At 50.6% G+C, this 22,496-nt stretch overlaps 10 protein-coding genes across 10 annotated transcripts; 7 read left to right on the top strand and 3 right to left on the bottom strand.

The window, feature by feature from the left end:
* Positions 1-324: 324 nt before the first annotated feature.
* Positions 325-4,388, top strand: CPAR01_02629 (RNA-dependent RNA polymerase; the record flags this gene model as incomplete). The annotated part of the gene is made up of 3 exons (XM_060486916.1): positions 325-3,329; positions 3,383-3,703; positions 3,770-4,388. 3 exons carry the CDS (start codon positions 325-327, stop codon positions 4,386-4,388), a joined length of 3,945 nt encoding a protein of 1,314 aa, XP_060354244.1.
* Positions 4,389-4,779: 391 nt separating this feature from the next.
* Positions 4,780-6,622, top strand: CPAR01_02628 (uncharacterized protein; the record flags this gene model as incomplete). The annotated part of the gene is made up of 2 exons (XM_060486915.1): positions 4,780-5,096; positions 5,161-6,622. The coding sequence occupies 2 exons, from the start codon at positions 4,780-4,782 to the stop codon at positions 6,620-6,622; spliced, it is 1,779 nt and encodes a 592-aa protein (XP_060354243.1).
* Positions 6,623-7,881: 1,259 nt separating this feature from the next.
* On the top strand, positions 7,882-9,587 carry CPAR01_02627 (uncharacterized protein; the record flags this gene model as incomplete). Its single annotated transcript, XM_060486914.1, has 4 exons — positions 7,882-7,977; positions 8,042-8,515; positions 8,604-8,917; positions 8,987-9,587. 4 exons carry the CDS (start codon positions 7,882-7,884, stop codon positions 9,585-9,587), a joined length of 1,485 nt encoding a protein of 494 aa, XP_060354242.1.
* Positions 9,588-10,134: 547 nt separating this feature from the next.
* CPAR01_02626 (aldo/keto reductase) lies at positions 10,135-11,311 on the top strand (the record flags this gene model as incomplete). The annotated part of the gene is made up of 4 exons (XM_060486913.1): positions 10,135-10,177; positions 10,249-10,287; positions 10,340-10,877; positions 10,951-11,311. The coding sequence occupies 4 exons, from the start codon at positions 10,135-10,137 to the stop codon at positions 11,309-11,311; spliced, it is 981 nt and encodes a 326-aa protein (XP_060354241.1).
* A 929-nt stretch (positions 11,312-12,240) lies between these two features.
* CPAR01_02625 (uncharacterized protein) lies at positions 12,241-12,969 on the top strand (the record flags this gene model as incomplete). The annotated part of the gene is made up of 1 exon (XM_060486912.1): positions 12,241-12,969. The coding sequence occupies one exon, from the start codon at positions 12,241-12,243 to the stop codon at positions 12,967-12,969; it is 729 nt and encodes a 242-aa protein (XP_060354240.1).
* Positions 12,970-13,184: 215 nt separating this feature from the next.
* CPAR01_02624 (uncharacterized protein) lies at positions 13,185-14,597 on the bottom strand (the record flags this gene model as incomplete). Its single annotated transcript, XM_060486911.1, has 1 exon — positions 13,185-14,597. The coding sequence occupies one exon, from the start codon at positions 14,595-14,597 to the stop codon at positions 13,185-13,187; it is 1,413 nt and encodes a 470-aa protein (XP_060354239.1).
* Positions 14,598-16,348: 1,751 nt separating this feature from the next.
* Positions 16,349-16,983, top strand: CPAR01_02623 (p-hydroxylaminobenzoate lyase; the record flags this gene model as incomplete). Its single annotated transcript, XM_060486910.1, has 2 exons — positions 16,349-16,452; positions 16,521-16,983. 2 exons carry the CDS (start codon positions 16,349-16,351, stop codon positions 16,981-16,983), a joined length of 567 nt encoding a protein of 188 aa, XP_060354238.1.
* A 314-nt stretch (positions 16,984-17,297) lies between these two features.
* CPAR01_02622 (uncharacterized protein) lies at positions 17,298-18,449 on the bottom strand (the record flags this gene model as incomplete). The annotated part of the gene is made up of 1 exon (XM_060486909.1): positions 17,298-18,449. The coding sequence occupies one exon, from the start codon at positions 18,447-18,449 to the stop codon at positions 17,298-17,300; it is 1,152 nt and encodes a 383-aa protein (XP_060354237.1).
* A 1,645-nt stretch (positions 18,450-20,094) lies between these two features.
* On the top strand, positions 20,095-20,565 carry CPAR01_02621 (uncharacterized protein; the record flags this gene model as incomplete). The annotated part of the gene is made up of 1 exon (XM_060486908.1): positions 20,095-20,565. The coding sequence occupies one exon, from the start codon at positions 20,095-20,097 to the stop codon at positions 20,563-20,565; it is 471 nt and encodes a 156-aa protein (XP_060354236.1).
* A 367-nt stretch (positions 20,566-20,932) lies between these two features.
* CPAR01_02620 (uncharacterized protein) lies at positions 20,933-22,009 on the bottom strand (the record flags this gene model as incomplete). Its single annotated transcript, XM_060486907.1, has 3 exons — positions 20,933-21,405; positions 21,472-21,653; positions 21,720-22,009. 3 exons carry the CDS (start codon positions 22,007-22,009, stop codon positions 20,933-20,935), a joined length of 945 nt encoding a protein of 314 aa, XP_060354235.1.
* Positions 22,010-22,496: the final 487 nt, after the last annotated feature.

Genomic DNA, 22,496 nt, shown 5'->3' with positions numbered 1-22,496 from the left:
TGACTGGCAAAATACATGGAAAGAAGGGTGCGCCTTCGTTTTTCAATGTGTGCTGTGTGACCTAACAGGACTGATACTCGTTCCAGGTGTGAGATGTTCTCAACACACCCATTCACCTTCCATCGACAACCCCGGCGTCCGCTACACTCTGGCTTCTGCTTCTGGTTTAATTCGTCTATGTCCTCGCATTGCTCTTAATCCCAACTTCTGACTACCCGCACTCTTCTGGGGCTTCAGTCTCATCCTTAGCCCCGGCCTCGTCTCATAGTTTCAAGTCGAATAAACCTTGCCGATTCCCATCACGACCTTGCTATTACTTTCGCAATGGAGGTCTTCCTGACCAACGTGCCTAGGCACCTTACGGATCGAACTCTGGAGAAGGAGCTTAGGCCGCACATGAAAGCTCTCGGCATCCTTGAATGGGCATGCTCAACGAAGAGCAAGAACGACAGGGGCTGGGTGACGTTCCTCAAAGCAGAAGACGGAACACGCTTTCTGAAACGTCATGGAAAGGTCATCCTTCCTGATGCTGGGGCTACATTCAAGCCCACTTCGAAAGGAGGAAAGCCTCCAAAGGAACGGGCGAGAGCAAACCTGTTTCTGATGAACACCCATGTCTATGTGGCCCCAAGCAACAGACCACCCGACCCTTTCATGATCAAGAGTCTTACCCATCGTCTGGAGGAAAAACACAGACAGCGGACTCAGCAAGATGCTCCCTCTACCGACGACGCCATCGTTTTTCAAGTCAGCCACTTGGCTTGCGGCCACAACACTTTTCAGCCAGACAAGACCTTGACCTTCAACGAACAATGTCGCCTTTCTCAAAGAGGCCTAGCAAAGTTTGGCAAGAGAATGCTCATTCTAAAGTTTGAGCAGGGAGTCAAAGTCGAGATCCCTCACTCCTCCATCGTCGAGATGATACACACATCTGTTCCCTCCAGTTTCACCCTTCTCCTCAGCGAACCACCACGCTTCTATCATACAAAGTCCGATTTGGAACAACAGATGGAACGTCTAGGCTTGGTCGATGATGCCAAGAGACCTCGGGGAAAGTCACTCACTCGTAGCCTTGGTCTATCCAGCAGTAAGGAGCATTTGAAGTGCGCGGGAACATGTCTCGTCTACCAGCTGGGAATTTTCGGTCCCGACTTCGATCATAAGATCATCAGCCTCAAGAAGAAGGAAATCATCGTTATTGCGCACTCAAAAGTCGCTCTCAACCAGATGCCCATCTTTTACGGAGTTGACTACCACACTGAGTGGGCCAAATTCTACGATGGCCTAGTCAAGGCCGGATCCGCCAAGGCATTACCTTTTGGCATCCTGTTTCAGCTGCAGTCCTTGGTCTTCAACAACTTTTTGCATCCACGCAGTGCTCACACCATGTTGATGTCCCTAGAGAAATTGTTTCAAAGCGCCAAGTTAGATGGCAAGCCGGAGCCCGTTTCCCAGCAGGCGTTCAAGGTTTTGCATGGCACTGGCCACGATGGAATCGACTACCCGTGTCATAACACTGACCCAAGTGACCTGGATCCCAACGAGATTCTGAAATACCTCATCTCCACTGAGAAACGTCTGCAATCCGAAAGCAACATCGAGTTCAGAGATGTCCTGCTTGAGCCTGAGATAACCGATCATCATGCCTGGATTCTCAAGGCCACAGTGACCCCGACGAGAATCACCTTGCATGGACCTGATCTGGAGCCTCTCAATCGCATACTTCGCAAATATCCAAACCAGACGGACTATTTCATGAGAGTCACCTTCGCCGACGAAGATGGTAGTGATCTATTCTTCAGTGGCAAGGTTTCCTACGATAAAATCTTCGACCGCTACAAGAGCATCCTAGGCAAGGGCCTGGAGATTGCTGGTCGAGTCTATGGCTTTCTTGGTTTCTCCCACTCGTCACTGCGATCCCATTCAGCATGGTTTTCAGCTCCATTCTTTGACGATTGGAACAAACTGCAACTGTACGGAAACATCATCAAATCGTTAGGTGATTTCGACAAGATACAAATCCCGGCCAAGTGCGCCGCTCGCATCGGACAGGCCTTTTCGGAAACCCCCTCATTCATTTCCATCAGCGAGGCCGACATCAACCGCTGCTATATCCCAGATGTCAAATCAACGGAGGGGAAAACTGAACGCGTTTTCAGCGATGGTGTAGGCACAATCTCCCGCGAAGCTCTCGAGCTGATTTGGCCCCGCCTGCCACGAGGCTCGTTCCATTCTACTTGTTTGCAGATCAGGTGGGGAGGTGTCAAAGGAATGCTATCTCTGGACACAAGGCTTCAGGGTCGAGCGGTGTGCATTCGAAAAGAGTCCATGGAGAAATTCCCCAGTAAGGATTGGGAGAATCTCGAAATTTGTGACGTGGCATCACGGCCTCTCAAACTGGTGCTGAATCGGCAATTGATTAAGATTATGGAAGACTTGGGTGTATCCAAGCAATGGTTTCTCCGACTGCAGAAGATGGAGCTTGATCGACTTCGGGCAGTAACAGCCGATGCGTACAACACGGCAACATTCTTGCATCTCCAGGCCATCGGCACAAGTTTCTTCTTGTCGACCTTTGTCAAAAGCCTTGACAAATACGGCATAGACTACCGTCAAGACAGGTTCTTGAGAGCAGTGGTCGAGTCGATTGTTCTACGGGAATTGCGATTGTTGAAGCACAAAGCCAGAATACCCGTTCCCAATGGCGCCACCCTTTTTGGAATCATGGATGAGACGAAGTTTCTCAAGGAGGGCCAGGTCTTCGTCTCTTTTGACACTTTTCGAAGACCTGGAAAGCCAGCCACTGTCGGATCTATCAAGGATGGTACCTTCATGCTCGTGACGCGCTCGCCAGCTCTTCACCCCGGCGATATTCAGCGAGTTATGGTTAGAGTACCACCGGCAGGTCACCCCTTACGGAACCTCCGCAACTGCATCGCGTTTAGTCAGTTTGGAGAGCGCGACTTGCCTAGCAAGCTAAGCGGCGGTGATCTTGATGGCGATTTGTACAACATCATCTGGGACCAAGATGCAATGCCCGCAATGGTATATGAAGCTGCCGACTACCCCAGAGTAACACCGGAGCCACTTGGTCGATCAGTGACGAGAGAAGACATGGCCAATTGGTTTGTTGACTTCATGAAGTCTGACGTACTCGGCATGATTGCCACTAGGCATCTAATTCTCGCCGATAAGCATCATGAAGGAACTGTGAGCGGCGACTGCATCAAACTAGCCGGTCTACACTCAACTGCTGTGGACTTTTCGAAGACAGGCATCCCAGTCGCGCGGGAAGATATCCCAAAGGCGCCCATTTTTCGCCCGGACTTGTAAGTACATGTTGTCGCTCGGCGTAGCTTATCACTGCTGATATCTCTCACAGCCTCGCGCCCGCACCCCCTGCTCAGCTGTACGATCGAACGCAGATTGACTTCCTTGGCAAAGACGAGGCAGTCGACGACGATGACGACGATTTCGTACCATCTTACCGATACTACAAATCAGAAAAAATCCTCGGCGAGCTTTATCGCAATGTCGACGAAAAGCAGATCTGGGATGATGAAATCAAGAGATCCATCCCCAAGACCGGACCCTCGGTTTGGGACCAGTTTGTAGGCTTAATAGAGCGAAAGATCAAAGACTATACTCATGGGCGAGTGAGCTGGGAAACGAAACTTAGGGAGGCGAAAAGCTTGCGCGATGTGTGAGTGGCTCTGAGACTTACGTTGTGGCGATTTCGTGTATCGTTTCCAGCTAACAGTCTATCCAGATACGAAGACCATCTCTTCAGTGCCATGAGAACGTACTCTGACAGTCACTTGAAGCAACTGACAGAAGTTGAGGTGTTCTGCGGCTCAATCTTCAACAAGACTGGCGCGCAGACTCGTCGTCAAAAAGACAACTCAATGAAGCTCAAGCAAGAGTTCGATCGACTAGCCGACCTCATGGTGCAACAAATGCGGCGCAAGTTCCGCAATGTTGGAGACAAAGCTGTCAAACCTACCGATGTCTACAATAATCCTGCACCGACTGGCACCGGCCAGATTGACGACGACATCGAACGGCTCTTGGCACCGAACAAGGATGCGTTGGAGATGTCATATGCGTGCTTCATGGTCGGTTTGCTGCCGAGTACCGACATTGAGCGCGGACACCGAGCAACACAGCTGGAAAGCTTCAAGGTTATTTCGGCGGGTGTCTTGCTCAAAGAGCTCACCGAGCTTGCCAATCGCGTGAAGGGTGGCCGATTGGTCAACCCCAGCAACGGCGACGCTGCGGGCGGTGGGTTTGTAGGTGTCAGTGATGGGCCAGCAATGTCCTATATGTACATCGGCTATGATGTGGATGTCGGGCAGTATCCCAATTATGGATACAGCCATTACATGTAGAGTACCTGTGTGAGGTAGATCATGATACGATCAAAAGCTTTTATACGATATTGAGGCCGTATCTTTGGTGGGCATCTGTGAACATCTGATTCAAAGCCTTGGAGGACGCTAGGAAATATGACTCGCCGGGTTTAGCGTCGCTTCCAATCAGTGCGCGAAGAGTTTTACTAAAAGCCTCCGATGCTGCTCACGTCGAAGGATTGTTCCTTGGACCAGTTACGAAGACGCCGGTGTAAGCCTCCGACTAACTTCCCTGCTACCTGGAAAGCCTCCTGCTGACGCGAGATGGCGATTCCCTATATATGACAGGACGAGAGAGTAGGACTATGCTCTTCGTGTTCATGGGCCATCTGTATTCCCGTTGCTCTCTCTGCTCAATTCCCAGATCGCGATGATGCCCCCCGCAAAGCCGGCTTCCAGCAGCGAAATCTTGGAGAACCTGGACTCTTCGTATATTCTCACTGAGCCCAGCAAGACACGTTCTCTTCAAGTTGAAGGCCAGAAAGAAGACAGCCAGATTGCGGTCGAGGCATCGACGGCGTACAGGAAGGACATACGCTTCTGGGTCATCTTGTTCGCGCTATGCATCACTTCTCTACTCGCTTCCCTAGAGACCACAGTGGTTGTGACTTCGTTGCCGACTATTGTTGATCGTTTGAAGTTTGGGAGCAGCTATGTCTGGGTTGGCAACATCTTCTTTCTCACCAGGTCAGTCTCCGAGCATCAGCCCAGCTACATGTGGCCGAAAATACTGATCCGAAGTGTATCCAAGTGCGGCTGTCCAGCCTCTCTTTGGGCAGATTTCCAATCTTTTCGGCCGCAGATATCTCACGCTGTTCATCGTAGCAATCTACACTCTTGGCAGCGGAATCTGCGGCGGCGCTAGTAGCCCGATGATGCTCATCGCTGGGCGAGCTGTGCAAGGAATGGGAAGCGGTGGCATAAACATGATCATCGACATCATCATCTCCGACCTCGTCCCACTTAGGGATAGAGGTAATTATATCGCCATCATCCTGGCAATATACGGGGTCGGCATGGCAATCGGACCGTTCGTGGGAGGCATCATCGTGCAAACTACTTCATGGAGATGGGTGAGCACTCGCCTTCATGCCAGTATTTTCCAACCCAAACTGACAGAACAGGTGTTCTACATCAACCTCCCAGTTGGCGGCCTCTCACTCGTTCTCCTCTATCTTTTCCTTCACGTGAAATGGGATCGGACCGCCACCTTCAACGGCAAACTTCGCCGAATCGACTACATTGGCAACTCGATACTCATCGCATCTACAGTCTCCGTTCTCATAGCCCTCACCTGGGGCGGCGAAATCTACTCTTGGTCCTCTTACCGCGTCATCATCCCCCTCGTTCTCGGCCTTGTAGGCCTCGTTGCCTTCTGCATCTTTGAGGGATCAGGCATCGTCCCGGAACCAGTGATGCCTCTACGCCTCCTCGCGAACCGGACCTCCGCCATTATCTACGCGACCACCTTCCTCAATTCCGCAATTCTGTACTGGGCATTCTTCTTCCTCCCGCTTTACTTTCAGGCCGTCAAGCTTTCAACTCCAGCTCGTTCAGGTCTTCAACTACTCCCCGTGACCTTGATCTCCATTCCGGGCGCCGCCATCTCCGCCGTCGTCCTCGCACGATGGGGCCGCTACAAAGCTCTCCACATCGCAGGCTTTGCCCTCATGACGCTCGGTCTCGGCATATGGGCCGTCTTGGACAGGTACAGCAGCACAGCAGCCTGGGTCCTCGTACAAGTCGTCCCCGCCGTTGGTTCAGGCATGCTCCTCAACACTCTGCTGCCAGCCTTCCAGGCAGGTCTCGCAGAAGCAGATCAAGCTGCCGCGACGGCAAGCTGGTCATTCATCCGCAGTTTTGGGAGTATCTGGGGCGTCGCTATCCCCGCGGCCATCTTCAACACGTATACATCGTCATATGCCGCGCAGAAGATAGATGACCCTGCGGCTCGGGGTATTTTACAGCATGGCAATGCGTATGCCAGCGCCACTAAAGCCTTTGTCGAGTCCTTCGATGAGCCGACGAGAAGTCAGATCATTGATGTATTCACCGAGGCTATGAGAAAGGTCTTTCTCATCGCGATTGCCTTCGGTGGCCTGGCTTTCTTATTGAGCTTCTTGGAGAGAGAGCTTGAGCTGAGAAAAGAGCTGGAAACTGAGTTTGGTCTCGAGGAAAAGAAGAACGCTGACGGAAATAAGGATGCTGTCTAAGTGATGCCCATCAGGAACTCAGAACCCCCTTGCCTTATTTGCTAGTCATCTATTTCTTAAATTCACCGGAAGAAACACTCCATCTGGCTACTCAATACAAAGTCAAGTCTCCCACCTACTACGTTTGGTAGGCACCTGGTCAGAGGCTCTCGAGCTTTCAGGTAGCCTAGGCTCGAGTTCGCTCGGCTTGAACATCTCTTTCGCAGGTCACAGCCGGCGGGATAATACTCTTCATTCCCAAGACCTAGCCCAATCGATATGTACTATGACGACACCGAAGATCGTTGCAATAGTCGGGGGCATGCGGAGACCGCAGCGCCTTGAAAGGCTGTTTGAGCGACGTTGACGGACAGCGGAGTAGGTAGCGGGCCAGGACTTCCATGACTCGACTCCGTCTGACCATCACGGAGTCAAAACTAGCGTCCGTAGTTGGGTGTTTTAGCTTCACGACTTCAGATTATTGCCCACTTCCAGCTCTAAGCATACCTGTCGGTAAAACTGCGGACAGAACGAATAGTGTGCTACTCGTGCGAGGCCGGAAGCCACCGACTGTGAATGAGAGTAGTTCTTCACTTCATCTTCAACTTGAGCATGCAGGCAAGCAAGCAAACGGATTGTATAAACAGGCCGAAACCAAGGCCCCAGCATCGCACGGTCAGGTACCATGCAGGGGACCTGGGGTTTTCTCCCTTCTTTCCCCTCCATTCGTTTCGTCGCGCTGGCCCTTGCGGCAGAACAGTCGGCCCAAAGTCTAAGTTCATCCGCCGTGCTTCATCCCCCTCCACACCATTCTGCCATGGAATAAAAGTAGGAGGAGCTATCCGTGGGGTCAGGTTCCTCGGTTCATGGAACATGGCAACCCTGCCCATGTTTGGTCGCCAAAGGAGCTACACAGCTCACTTCAACTTCTTATGGAAACTTTCAAGGTCAGAAGAGATTCATGCACACGTGGTGAAGAAAGCCTTCAATTGTCGGGCGAACCCGCCCCCATGGCAGAGAAGCTGCTCGCTGGCCAAAGCTTCAGGATCGCCGACCGGCACCCTAAACTTTTTTTCTTTCTTCCCTCCTACTCTTTTCCCTCCACTGACTTTCGGCACTTGGGCTGGGTTAAGTTCGGCTCCTTTGTCTCCGTCACATTATTCAAATGGTACCCGGCGCGTTGGTTGTCGTTGTATTTGGACCATCTCATATTACCTTGCCCTAATGCCGTTTGGCAGCCAAACTTGAGCTGGACACATACGGTGGGGTCATGCGTGACCATGAATCGATACAGAGTCAACAAGTCAAGCAGGCCCCATAGCAAGGCATCACCTGGGCGACGACGATGTCTGTCGTGTCACAGGTTGCCGGCTGCGGTGAGTGGACTGAGACGTGACATGAGATACTATCTATGAAAACGTCTGTTGACGATGATCACAGTGTGATTGCCGGCAATCTCGGCATGCGAGGGAAAGGTCGCAGTCAAGTTCCGGAATCTCCTCCATGAGCGAAAGCTCACCGACCACCAATGCGACCATTGAATCAAAGATCACCACACCAGGATGTCTAAGCTCAACGCCGGGGAGTTTGGAGCCCTTGCCGGCTGACATAACAACGGCTTTCTTCGCGTTCGTGGGCGACTCACCTTCACCCATGACCGATGTCTTTTCGCTGTCATTCATGCGGACATACCTCGACACGTCAATACCAATTCGTGCCGTTGTAACAACAATTGGCAAAATATGCCTAGAGTACTCAAAGACGACCGCTTTAGGAAAGAAGCAAAAAGCTGCAGCCACTATCATGGCCCAAGACCGATATAAGTTGAAAGAATTCCTTGACGTCCTCACGTCTCCCGAAAGCAGTGACCAGCACTTGATGTTGCTGTATGGGATTCTGATGGCTTATGCCGAGGTGAGTTGGGACTTGAACACTGAGAACACGCAGCATCTTACCCTCATTTTCTATCATACTCAGAGCTGACTGTAATGACTTTTAACAGACAATGACTGGCCAGTCATGGCTCTTCTTTCAGGCCACAATGAGAAAGTTGACGGAAAAGGTTCAACAGCAGGTCCAGGAGAGAAAAAGAGCACCTTTTTTGTACTTTGACAAAGGATTGCTGATGAACTACTCGCTCATGGCAACTTACCACTGTCTAGTATCGTTCGAGGACACCTTTCTTGTCGATGTCGAACTCTACGATCCAAAGCTCTTTGACAATATTGATGCGATTACTAGCCAAGTTCGCATTAACTCCGCCATATTACACCACTACACAAAATACGTGGCCAATTTTGCGCGACTGCACCACAAGTAAGAAAAGCCAACTCTCGGGGAAAGAGTCAGTCCAGTGTGGTACAAGTCAGCTCATGATTTATGTAGGGCAACGAAATGGGTGCGACAAGCGCGTCACGTTTTGAATGACCGCCATCTAGCTGCTGAACCACCACCTGACGAAGAGCTCAGGAAGATACTATCAGAAGCTGGGCTTTTGCAGCAGGGAATGGAGATTATCGAAAGTTCGGCAGCGGTCATTGATGTGATGGAGAACCTTCGAGGAGATAGATACGACGATGACGACGAGGCGGACAAAAGCGACTTCGGCATTCTGCGCGAGGCCTTTTACCATTTCTCGCTAATGGGAATAACGCGAACATTTTGGGATCCGGCGTGGAAGCTTATTGACGAGGACCTGCCACACATGTCAGACATGCCGGATCTCGAAGGACATGGATTATTCGTCCTAGAGAGGCTAGAACAACGGACTCCCGTTGTCGGGCTAGAGTCATGGAGCTATCTTGTTGTGCTCATGGGCGTTGCCTTGGAGGCTAAGAGAGATGATATCCGGCAACGGGTGGCTGTTCTGCTCAACGACATATTGGGCAAAGGCTTTGCCATCGCCGGGGCTTTATTAGCTGACGTAAAGATGATTTGGGGTATGGATTATGCATCTGGACACGAATGCATTGGACCTAGCGCGTGAGGGAGAACGAGGGAGGCGTATATAGCATACCTATGCAACTTACATCAGGTCAAGATACCTGAGAGACACTGCGAGTACCTGGATTTGCATTGCAAAGCGACTAGTATTCATGTAACTTGTACGCTCACGTTTTAATGAAACATATGAATTCTAGCCGGTCATTCGGTTCTCCGTTCAATATTCGCACTAAAATACGTGTTATTTTTTTCCCTCAGTTACCGCACGAAACTGCCGTCTTTCCACGTAACCTAGGTACTTATACACCGTATGCATTGCCGAGGGGATACAATCCTGGCCGCGATGCGATGCTTTTCTTATCGTTACGGATAAATCTTTATACTGGCGAAACGAGTGGCTTCGACTTCATATGTAATTCAATTGGTTGACATGACGTAATTTTGTTCAGAGCTTCCCCCGCACAAAAGTCCCGCAACCGGCGGTCGAGAACCGAAGATCGCAACGGGCAGATAATCAGATCAAGAGCCTCGATATTGATTCGTACATCTTGTTCTTATCTTTAGATACATTAGCTAGAGCACTATTCACAATGGCACCTCCTATCTGCACAAAGACGTTCAAGCTGAACAACGGTACGATACTCATCGCCATGAAAAATGGCACGCATCTCATGAGTTCCCATGGGCTGACCGACTCTCTGCAGGCCTCGATCTCCCCGCCGTGGGTCTGGGAACATGGCAAGGTAGGGAGAGCTCTCATACCGAACGCGTCCCACTGAGTCTGACAGCCTGAAGGCACTCCAGGATCAGATGACTCCAAGGCTATGGAGGATTCTGTCATACACGCCCTCAACTCCGGATACCGTCTCATCGACACCGCTCAGCTCTATGGCGTCGAAGACGTTGTGGGCAGGGCCATTCGCAACAGCGGCGTCCCCCGTGAGGAGATCACCGTTGTGACCAAGTTCTGGGGAGAGTGGCATCACGATCCCGCGACGGCCCTGCAGATCTCACTGGACACCATGGGCCTTGACTACATCGACGTGTTCCTCATGCACTGGCCCTGGGCCACAACTCCGGCACCGGAGAAGAAGGTCTTGAAGAAGTGGGAGAGCCCAACGTTCATCGAGACCTGGAAGTCGATGGAGAAGCTGGTCGGCCCCAAGTGCAGGTCAATTGGCGTCAGCAACTTCATGCCTAAGGTCATGGATGAGCTGCTCAAGGAGGCCACTATCGTGCCTGCCGTTAACCAGGTTGAGTTGCATGCTTTCAATCCAAACCTGAACCTCGTACCTTACTGCAAGGAGAAGGGCATTGTGGTCACGAGTTGGAGGTGAGCTTTTCAATACCTTTAAGCGAGGATCGAAGACATGTTGGACAAATGGACGGGGCGCTAATTGAGACAGCACAATGGGTGGATCGCGTCCTTCCCAGAATGAAATTCTCAACCACGAGCTCTTCACCAGCATCGCAAAGGCACATGGTATCTCGGCAGGCGTCGTGTCCCTCTCCTGGTGCGTCCAGCGCGGCATCGCCGTCATCCCAAAGAGCGCCAAGAAGGAGCGGATTGAGGAGAACATCCGCCTTGTCACCCTTACCGAGGAGGAGATGAACAAGATCAATGAGGCACATAAGACGATCAAGAAGGAGAGATTCTCCAACGGAATTGCGGTGCAGCACATGGAGATCGATGGAGTGATGACCCAGCAGGGCTGGACCTACGTCGATATGGGCTACGAGGACGAGAATGGCAATTGGCTGGCTTAAGATAGAAGACCGTCAGTCGCTTTTGTTGAGTAGCATCGAGAATTCAGTATAAACCCACTTAAAGGATAATACATTGCCGCTGCTTCAACAACATCCATTATTCGTCCGTAATCATATTATCGTATCAGTACGCTTACAAATGTATGGGTCGTTTGCTCCCGTTGTACGCAGAGCCAAGCCTCTGCATTCGTCACCGAAAGCGCCTATAACTCTACATGTCAGCGGAGTTAGAGTAAAACCGGGGAGGCAGCCAACTTATAGGTGCTGGTGCACTAACGTACCTACGCAGAATGTCTAGCTCTGTCCCTACCCAATGAGACACCTTTCCGAGGATCTTTACCTTCTCTACAGATGAAAAGCCAATTATCACTCCTAACTATTACTGAACACTCGAGTAGCTAGGTTGGAATAAAAGCAAACTGCTCAATGACGGGCCGCTTCACTCGTAGTGCCTCGCATTCAAGATAAAAAGCAGCTGTGTGAGCTAAGCCAAGCCATGCCTGGCCATAGCACCGCCTGAATCGGGGAGTGGACCACTAGCGTCGCAGCGAAAAGCATAAAGTCAACCACAGCCTCCTCCCCATCCTTCTACGAAAAATTTCCCCTCCATATCGAGAAGATTGAACAGCCAGAAATCAGTAGAAGCCGCCGTGATGGACTTGTCACCTCAGGAAGAGGAGCTATCATTGACGAGGACAGGATCTTCGTCGACGTCAGAAATCGTCCCTGTATCTTTAGGACAATTGCCAGCGCAAAGTGAAGCCCTAGAGTCGTCAGAAGATTGGACTGGCTTGACGTCAAGCAAAGAGCGGAGGAAACTTCAAAATCGACTTAACCAAAGAGCACGTCGTTAGTCCGCCCCGAATTCCCTGGCTTTCCACAAGTCATTATACGCCATCTAACTGGATGGATTGCATCTAGGTAGAAGAATGAAGCAAGAAGTCTTTCGCCAGATGAGTCAACTAGAGGGAGTGATCAACGAGACCATAGCAGAAGCAGAATCAGCTGGCCGTTTGCAAAACGGTACCACCGGAGATGAAGGCTACTCGCTTCTGCCATGCCCCAAAAGGAGGAGCGAGTTGATGATCCTCGCACAGGAGGCACGAAGAAATTATGCCCTGGGAACCCCGGCTCCTCGACAGCTAAGCGCCCTCGTCAAGCTCAACCTGCTCACTGCGCTCTGGCGGAATACGCAGATATTGGGCTTCAACGTACACTCCATCTGTGAGGATGAGTTCATTTCTCCATATAATCTCCAAGGCCCAGACCTTCCCTGCTATTCTCGACAAGAGCTCTCGTGGCCTCCATATTTACGTCCAACGGAAGCGCAGAAAAAGATTACACATCACCCTTTTCTTGATGTCTTCCCGTTTCCGTCACTAAGAGAAGCCGGAATTCGGGCCGAAGAGCTCGGGTTCTTTGACGAAGACGACTTTTGCCTCGACATTTTCCATCTCGATGACAAAAAAGACGGCGTCGAGCGACCGCGTATGATAGTCTGGGGCGAGTCTTGGGATCCCCGCGGTTGGGAAGTCAACGTCGCGTTTCTGCGAAAATGGGGCTGGATGGTTCGAGGCTGCCCGGAGTTGCTAGAAGGCACGAATTACTGGCGTGAGAAAAGAGGCGAGAAGAAGTTGAACTTCAATTTCAACCCGTGATGGCGATGTGGCATCGGATAGGAAATTTGTACTGCTTCAATGATTTTGAGCAAGGTTTCAGTCTGGATCAAGTATAATTCTCCCATAATCCAATGGCAAGTGATTGACACGCATGACTTCCAAGAAAGCTCAACAAATATGAGAATAATAAGGCGGTTGAATGACTTCCCGTGAAGGAGTCTACACTCATTGATTGGACCTCCTTGAATACCCCCTTAGAAGGGCTGGAGAGTCGCATGCCAGAAAAGTTCGCCAATAGCATATCTGTCCGTCAGAGGCTTAACCTCCTCCTTCACACACGTCTTTTCGACCGGGACTCCCTCGAATCTCGCCCCAATCCATGCAGCAATGTCAGCTCTCGCCGCCTCCAGAACCTGGCCGTGACCCATGCTCGGGTATACTCTTGCATGAACAGGGCTCTCAGGGAATGAGGTGCAAGTCTGGTTGAAGTCATCGAGTGTAAGGTTGTTAGGCGTGATCGTGTCGGTCTCGCCCGAAATGACCAACATTGGCGCCGCGATAGAGTGCGGGCCTTGGCCGTTGTATCGAACTGCCCATTCGTCGACGATAGGAAGCGTCAACCAGCTTGTGTTCTTGTAGAGTTGCTCCGGGGTGAAATCACCGACGATAGCGAAACCAGACGTGAAACATGACTTGTCGAGGGCACCCAGACGCTGCAGAGGAATCTCTCCAAGGTAGTCCGCAACCTTGATCTGGTCGGGGAAGAGCAGAGACAGAGACTGGAGGAAGTAAACCGAGAAGGGGTCGTGGGCAGCCTTTCCTTGAGCAAGCGCGAGAGAGGCGGGGATCAACTTCTGCGGCCGCAAAGCAGGGGCGGCAGCCACGGAGCCGATAAACTCGCCGGCCTCCAAAAGAGCTTCTTGGTCAGGCTGAGCCAGACGCTCGTTGGTTCTCCATGCCGTCATACCACCTTCGCTGTGACCATAGACCACCCACTTCTGTCCCAAAAGGTCGCCGATTGCCTTTCTCGCGGCAACGAGAGAGTATGCGACATCAGCAACGTGGAGCCAGCCAGACTCGTACATGAAGCCCTGGGGAATGTCGGAACCCTGACCAGCATAGTCGGGAGCGATGACAGCATAGCCAGATTCGGCGAGGATGAAAGGGGCTTTCCAGTCGTAGTACAGACCCTTGTTGTTGGTGGGGGCACACAAGCGGCTACGGCCGGCAGTTCCGTGGGTCCAGACAACGGTTCGCAGCTTGTTCTCTTCGGCCGTAGCACCGGGCTTGGCGAATGGATTGGAGAAAGGCAGAAGAACCCAAGCGGATGCGGGGATCGGCTTGCGGTCAATGTCTTCGGTTACATAGAGGACCCTTGACAATGACAGACTCGCGGGGATAGTCCAGTTGGAAGACAGCTGCGCAGCGGGCACGTTCTCCCACCGCAGGATATCACCAGGCTTGGCACCGGTGAAGTTGGAAGGCGTAGAGTAGAACGGGTCGGACACGATGTCGCTTACCCACAGAGAAGCTTCAGCTTCGTAGGTGGTTTGGATGGCGGCTTGGCAGGCTGCGTCGCAGCCCTTCTGGCATTCAGCATCGCAGATGGGGTCGAGTGCAGAGACGATGCCAACAAAGGCAGCAGCAACAGCTACGAAAGACTTCATTTTGCCGGGATGATTCTGAGTTGGAAAGAAACGCAACCCTGCTGGATGAGGAACGGAAGGCAGTTATGATCGCTACCAGCACCGGGTCTTTATACAAGATCGAGGACGGAAAGGGGGTTCATCTCATTATCTGATTATCGACCATAGATATGATTACAGGAGTTGGACTCATTGATCTTGAACCTTAATTCCACGCTTTACCTACACAATACTACGAGCCCAGGTTGTTGAGCAGTCATATTAAGCATACGTGCGAGGCAAGCTTGGTAGTGGCCCCAGTGTCGCATACAACTTCCCCTTTTGGGATGGATCACCCGCCCTCCGTTGCAGCGCATCCATCCCGAATTGTGATCGGGGTCCAGTCCAAGCCCGGAACCATGGTAATCGCCTCAGTTAAACGTTTGTCGATAAACACTCTTGAGTTGCTTTCAGCTTGAAAATCGGATGTTCCCAGTCGCATTCATTCTCGGAACGTTTCCGACCCATTCCGTCTGATCTTCTGTATGCCTCCGATCGTGAGAGGCGGACTTCGGAGACTTCTGTCAAGCTGGCATGCATTTCACCCCGCCAAGCTATGATTATATCAGCCTCCCACCGGCATCTGTTCCCAGTGATGCGGTGCTACTCCACACTCAAAGATATCAGCTTCTGATCGGCCGGCCCTGGCAAACAAGGTCGTGCACATCATGTTGTATGGCATTGCATCCTTAGGTTCTTTGCGTACCTTAGATAGAATGAACTGATGATCCTTTGGAAGTATCTCGAGCCGGAAGCATGGTATTTGCCACAACCAATGCGTCTGGTATCCTGAACTTATATTTCCCAAACTTGTGTATTCCCTCGATCTTACGATGCAGTAGGTAGCCCTGTCAATCAGAAATCGCTTTGTATGGCGTACCTCTCCTGTGTTTTCTTCGCTGGACTGCTACATCATCTTCCCGAACCTATTGGCCCTTAATGTATCAAATGGCCAGAACGGCGCCTAAGTCACGCAATGAAAGGCGCTCATCAAATCGTTTGATACAAATGAGTTAAGCAGCGGAAAAAACTTCAATTCTGTTCTTGTACGTGCCTTAATAGACATATAGGTTATGAAGGATGACTTTTGTATGTTCTCATTACCAGCGAGTCATATTTTAAGTAGGCAACCTGATAAGAATGGAGGTATTGCAGTATCAAAATTGACATCTACGGCGTTTCATAACGTACTTTGCCCAAGTCTCAACTGCTATCTATTACTTGACCCTTTCCCTGATCACAAGAAATTATACTGCACAATTCAAATCTCATTCACTATTTAGGGGTTGTTGGAAATGCTTCAGCGGAGACGCCAGGCGAGCAACAGCAGCATGAGGCTTACTACGGCTGCTTTCAGTTGAATGGAGATGGCAATCTCATCGCTGTCGGAAATGCTTGCGGAGATGCAACGGTACGCGGTTCTATGATTATACGCGACTCTTCGATTGTTGTTCGAATTTCCAGGGACAATTATCTTTCTTTGGCTTGGATATCGGGTCCAAATATTCAACTACAAGAGCGCCACGTGAACGCTTACTTTGAACGATCGCTTCCGTCATCAACACGCTAGGAAGCCGTGTAGGCGTGACCGACGAGATCTAAGCGACTCCTCTTCCCCGCACCATGTGGCATTCCGGCTTCAACTACCGACAAAACTATCTTGGCTTAGCCATTTTCCCCCCAAAATACACCTGTTCACCATCAACTCCAACTCCCTATCTGCGTTCTTCAAAATGGAGAAGACAGATACAGCTGAAGTGCTGGATGTGTCGCAATGGCCGACGGCGGCGAAGTTTGTCTCTCGGTGTTGCGAGTTTTTGAATGAGGTGCAAGATTTGTAAGTTGTTTCACCTAAGACATGATTTATGTGAAATCAATCCATCCAACTCACATCGACTACACTAGAACACCCGGTAAAGACTTGGAGACGCGACTCAATCAGCAGTTCGGACCTGGCAATCAGTACTACGAAGACTTCTGTTCCCATATCAAACAGGGTCTCGAAGAAGGATGGGTAGCGCAGACCGAGATTGACGGACGCAAATACCGGCGGGGCAAGATCGCACTTCCTTCGGCGGCGACAAGATACTTCAGCATCACGACCGTATTCATGGATAGCGATACTGAGTTTAGAGGACAATATCACGCTCATCCTTACGGCGAGATAAACTGCGTCATCCAGCTGGATTCTACGGCAGAACTCAAAGGAATGCAAGGCTGGCAGGGTGCTGGCTGGACATCCCCCGGACCTGGAACACATCACTTCCCTGAGGTCCGGAAAGGAGCTTTGGTAGCACTTTTTTTTCTGCCTGCCGGTCGAATCTCTTATAATGCTGAGCCGGGCGCCCCACAGCCTCTATCGGTGTAGATATGAGTACATTAGCAGAGCATGATTAAGTCGACGGTTCAAGGCTAGAATGTGATCATGAAAGAATGACTTGAGGTTTCTACGTAATTCTAAGGAGTGGCACAGCTCTAGTCCAGTATTTGGGTTGTGGAAACTTTGCGGATAACATAATTAGAAAGAGGCATGTTAAAGAAAGTGAGCTTTACACGGAAAAGACCACGAGAAAGCAAAAAAAGTAACACGCTAAGGAAAGTTACAAATCTCAACATAATCCATCAAACAAAGCCCAGTCGAACCACAGGATCTCTGGATCTCTCACAATTAGTCAAGAGTTTTCAATCCTCGGTATTAGCTTTTTTCAGTCTCCTCAGGCTGGGGCCGTTGATCTGCCTTTGCACAGTTCCATTCTGAACAGGACCTTGGCCCGACAGCATGTTGCAACCGGAATAGTAGGCATGCAAGACCGGAAGCCCACACAAATCGCGGTCGTAAGTGGCGTGGATATTGTTGATTTGTTCGCCAGGCCCAGACTTTGTACAATTGATGAACAGGAGTGCATTGTCGGCAGAGTTCGAGGGCTGAGTCATGCAAGACGAAGCTGTGGGATTTGCGTTACCAAAGTGGGTGTAATTGAAGTGAGGTCCAGGTCGCTGCATAGCCATCTGGTCAAGCAGATTTGAGTCGTTCTCGACGTACGCGCCATTTATTTGGTTGACGCCTTCACCAGCCGTGCAGTTGTAGTACATGGAACGACCTCGGACTTCACTTCCGAAGGGAAATTCCTGTTGGGGCCAATCTTGAGAAGAAGGGCGGTCGCCGGTAGGAAGGGGATGGCCCTGATGTTGCTCAGAGATATGGCTTTGTTCGGCTTCGCTAGTCATTCTTTGAGGGTGCATGTAGGTATGAAGAGCAGAAGCAGGCTTCCAGTCTTGAGGCCCATGCGAACTCTTCACAAGCGCGACTGAATCACCACTCGTTGTGGATGATGAACCACCGGCTTGTTTTTCGAATTCGGCAGCATCGTGCTTAGGACCAAGCAAAAGGCTCTCCTGCCTGTTGCGTAAGGGACGGTTTGCCATAACACGTATGTCTGACTGTATTTGGTGGAGTGTGCTGGCCTCGATGTTGTGGATAATGAGAGAAAGGTGGGACTTGCGCCTTTCAAGAATATTCAAGGTATTCTTCAGATCTCTCTCTTTGCGAAGAAATCCCAAGGATTGTAACAAACGGCTTCTGCTTAAAATTGACTCGATGTCGTATTGGTTGACAATCGCCTGTAGCGAAAGAGTCTGTGAACCAATCTCTTTGGTCTGGAGAAGGGGATTGAGAGATATAGAGGTGGAAAGATCATAGAGTTCTTGGAGATGTGTTTGATAATCTTTCAAGGCTGATGGCGCCTCTTTTATCTTTTTCATGAGCTCGAGAATCGCAAAGCAAGATACCGCAAGCTGGCTAGCAGCAGCCGCAACTCCGACGATTTCGGCCATGGTCGAGAGACCGTGGAAGTGAGTCAAGGCCTGACAACTCCAAGGCTTTGTGGTAAGGCTACTGATCACCACCAGGCGGTGAGAAGGGCAGGCCAATAGATATGTCCGCACAAGAGATTCTTGCACTTTGAATCTTAAGATAGCATAGTGGTGTGGCCGGAAGACATGCGGGCAGACATATGCGCCGAATGAAGGTTGCGATAACGTGGCAGGAGATGATCAAGTCGGTCTCTGTCTTGGGGGCCGCGTAGTGAAGAAGTCATGACATGCCTATGGGTGAACTCTGTACATGTTGAAGATGAACAGAGATACATTCCACGTTGTGATGTAGGAAGAAATAAGGCTGATATGCAAGACCGGGCAGGGTTTATCCGGAAAAGGGGGCTGAGTCCATAGAACGGCTTCGTTCGATTGGTTTTGGAAGAGCCTCACCAAGAAGATGAATTCAATGTCATTGGTTTCAAAGCAGGCTCTAGAGGCAATGTCGCCATGCTGCTGCTTTTTTGTGGTGTGGAAATTCAAATCTTTCCTCTCACCGCCATTAGAACATAGACCTTGGAGATGGAATGGGTGTACTCACTGCTTTAGCTCAGCTGTGGACTTGTACTGTCATGAATTGTGAGTACTTGAATACTAGTGGACAGTCTTTGGTCATCTGGAGACTGGAACTTTTCTATCTCGTCAGAGTCAAGATGCCATCACAGTTAACGGAGACTAACATCCATGATGTTTGACTATTCTCTTGAGACCTAAGGTAAGGTACTTGAATATGTGATTTTTTGATACCGAAAAGCACTCGGCTTAATATAGAGATCCAGTCGCGTTGCTTCCGGATAACGAGAAGTTGAGAACCTCCCCAATTTACATAGAAACTCACACTCTTCGAGGCTCCGAATGAATGTCCCTATGCAAAAATATTGAAAGGATCGACCAAGCTTGGGTTTGGTGTGCTGTACATTGGGGGCGAGACTTGGGCTTGCTCTTATACAGAAGATGGTGGGCATGGTGCCCGATGCGTGTATGCTGGCAGCCCTGTTTGCGAGGCGCTGCGATCAAGCTGATCTCGGGCATCAGACGTGAGATCGTCTTGGGACTCACATACTCATCAATTCTTTCCATACAAGATACTTGAGAAACAATAAGCGGGTTGGAGTTCATTGTGCTAAGTACTTGTCTTGCAATGTTATCGATAACACGCTGGGAAAAGTGATACATGCACCAACGCGAGATTATAAGTCTGTAACGATGTTTCGCGTCTCGCTTCCGCTCGACATCTTCTTACCGCGGTCAGAATGCAGGGTACCTTGTGCCCGACACAGAAGCGTTTGCTCCTCCCTCTTTCACAATGGTACCGGACGCGTCGAGATTGCTTTGCCTACCTGCTGCATGCAAGACTCTTTGTCATTGGGCAGACCCCTGGACACTCACCACTTGGCGCTTCGCACCAAACGGCCCTTGCTTCGACTTTGCCGCAGCGATGGCCACACAGGCATGGTCCCAGCCCTCCCACAACAGAAAGATTGCCTAGTCTCCCGTAAATTCTCCCAACTCGGGGTGTCATGAGCCAGGCTAACCACACCACCTCCGAGTCATTACGACGACTGACTGGTCAAGCAAACAACTGTGGTGGTTCGATTCGCCGACAATGCCACCGAAAACTACGATGGACTACGACGCTACAAGAAGACAAACTGAGTCTACATATCCGTACACCGCATCGAACAATGTTTGCTCCGCAGCCGACAATCAGTACAACGGGCCTGTCAAGATGAAAATAAACGAGGGAACAATTATCAACCACATCCGACCGGTGACAAACAAGACTTCGTACCACATTACAATTGTTCCCAATGGACAATTTTCCACTGGCACATCAAGCCCTTCCAACAAGCGCGGTACGGGAAATCCGGTTGAGGAGGATATTTCCCGTGGTTCATCCAAGACAACACCCACTTCCGACGGTCGGCGGATCTCGCTACCCAACAGCGTTGACCCAGCCAAACATGCACGTCTCCCGTATTGGGTTGCTTGTCTTCGCATTAGGTGGATAAGTGCAATCATTCGTCATTCAAGCCTGCGGGCTTACGGCCTTATCTGTGGATTTCTGATGTGGTGAGCTGCACAACGAAACTCCAACCAGAACGCGAATCCCGCTAACACAAGTTATTCGACAGCTTGATTTCCTACTATATCGGCACTCTACGTCACTCCGAAAGCGTTCGCTAAAAGCGCCTGAGCACTCTCAATCCTCAAGTAAGCCTGGTGCTCAGGCGCCGTTGAGTAGCATACACACCTCCCAATACAGTCTGGTTGACTGGCTGAAGGCCTATAATTACTGCGGGTCTTCTTCAGAACCACAGGGTTTGGTATTGAGGAAAACAACACTTTGTGGATAGGGCGTGATCGGCACTGGTCGAAGTCATGTAAGCAACATTTAGAGAGCAAGTCTACATATGTTCTTGGTAATTTCTTCGTCTAATACCTCAAGAATTTGTCATATCCAGAATAGAGAGCTTCTTCATCATGTACTCGTTCGGGATCTGAGTCACTCCGTCTCTAGCGGTGCTCAACGCAGCTTTCTCCCATTCGTCGCAAAGACGGAGCTGCTCTTGACATTTTTGCCTGATGACCTCAACGGAGTCAACTCCAATCGGCACCCTGATTGGGAACGCCTTGTCGGCTGCTGAGCCCTGCCCTTTGACCACGTCCCAAATGACTGGCGGTAGCTTGTCCACGGATGATGGGAGGTTTGGGAAGACTTCTGTCGCGATTCTTCCCATAGCTTCACCATACAGGCCTTGGTAGTCTGCAATAGTGGGGAAACCAGGAGGAGGTCCCTCAGACTGAGGCTTGTCTTCATTCTTGTCGTTTATGGCAGTATTGACACCACCGGGCTCGAAGATAACGGCTTTGATACCGAGATGAGCAGTCTCCCTCTGGAGACTCTCCACAAACACTGCTCAATGATTAGACTCTTCGTCTTGTTTCATTCGATCCCCCTCATCTGGTTTGGGCCACTTACTTGTGAGTGCACCTTTGGCCATGCCATAATGAGCCATAAATGGAAAAGATGCCCAGCCGAATCCAGCACCGATAAACCCGAAGGTACCTGATCTTCTTTCACGAAAATGCGGAAGAGCTGCCTGAACCACCTTCACTGCTCCAAAGAGGTTGGTGTCGAACATTTTCTGAACGAATTCTTCGCTACAAGCTGTTCGTTAGTAGGGCCCCTTCGTTTCCTACATGACATGAGGTTTTGGAGGTACTTACTCCGCTTCTTCAATTGAAGACAGGAGAGAGTAACCGGCATTGCTAATAACGAAGTCGATGTGCCCAAAGACCTCGACAGCTTGTTGCACCTGGGCTCTGACATCTGCAAGCGGGGAGGTTACATCGAGGTCGAAAGGTACGACGTTGTCCGACTTCTTGTCTGCGAGCCTCGCCGTCGCATTCCGACCTGTTGCAATGACCTTGTCGCCCCTTGCGGCGAACTGTTCCACGAGGGCAGCCCCTATTCCCGAGGTGGTGCCCGTGATAAGCCAAACGTTTGGTTCCTGCATTTCGTCGATTTATATGTTCCGGGTCGATTGGTTTTCAGTGTAGCTACAAGTTAGGATAAGTTGTCTGTGCGAGTTTGACGGAATTGAAGAGGTATAAATGAACAACATAATGAAGCGCAGGGGATGTGGTGATAAGCATCATGAGCTTACGACAATTGCGGAGAATTCAGTCTAACGATAATCCTCAAGGAGCAAAGTGCATCAGACTACGTCATTCGTCTTACCCTACGGTGTCAGCAGAAGGGGCCTTCGGACACGGGGTGAAGCCTGAAGTACCCTCGAGTCCGGCCTTAAAAGTGGGCTGCGGCCTTCGGGCTTTGGGGCCAAGACGGTCCTTTCTGAGCCGCTGAGCAGAGATGCCGGTGCTCCATCGGAGCTATCTGATTCGGCGCCGTTTCTACCAACCGTCAGCAGTAGGACAGGAGTGTGCAAGTTATGCTTACGACACAAAGGCTAGTCAGCCCAAGCTAGTGAATGTTCGGGACTC

The sequence above is a fragment of the Colletotrichum paranaense genome, assembly GCF_030867605.1.
Source record: "Colletotrichum paranaense strain IMI 384185 chromosome Unknown Scaffold_2.1, whole genome shotgun sequence".
NCBI classification, from domain to species: domain Eukaryota; kingdom Fungi; phylum Ascomycota; class Sordariomycetes; order Glomerellales; family Glomerellaceae; genus Colletotrichum; species Colletotrichum paranaense.
Note: the sequence above shows the minus strand (reverse complement) of the source record. Positions and strands in the feature narration are given on the sequence as shown.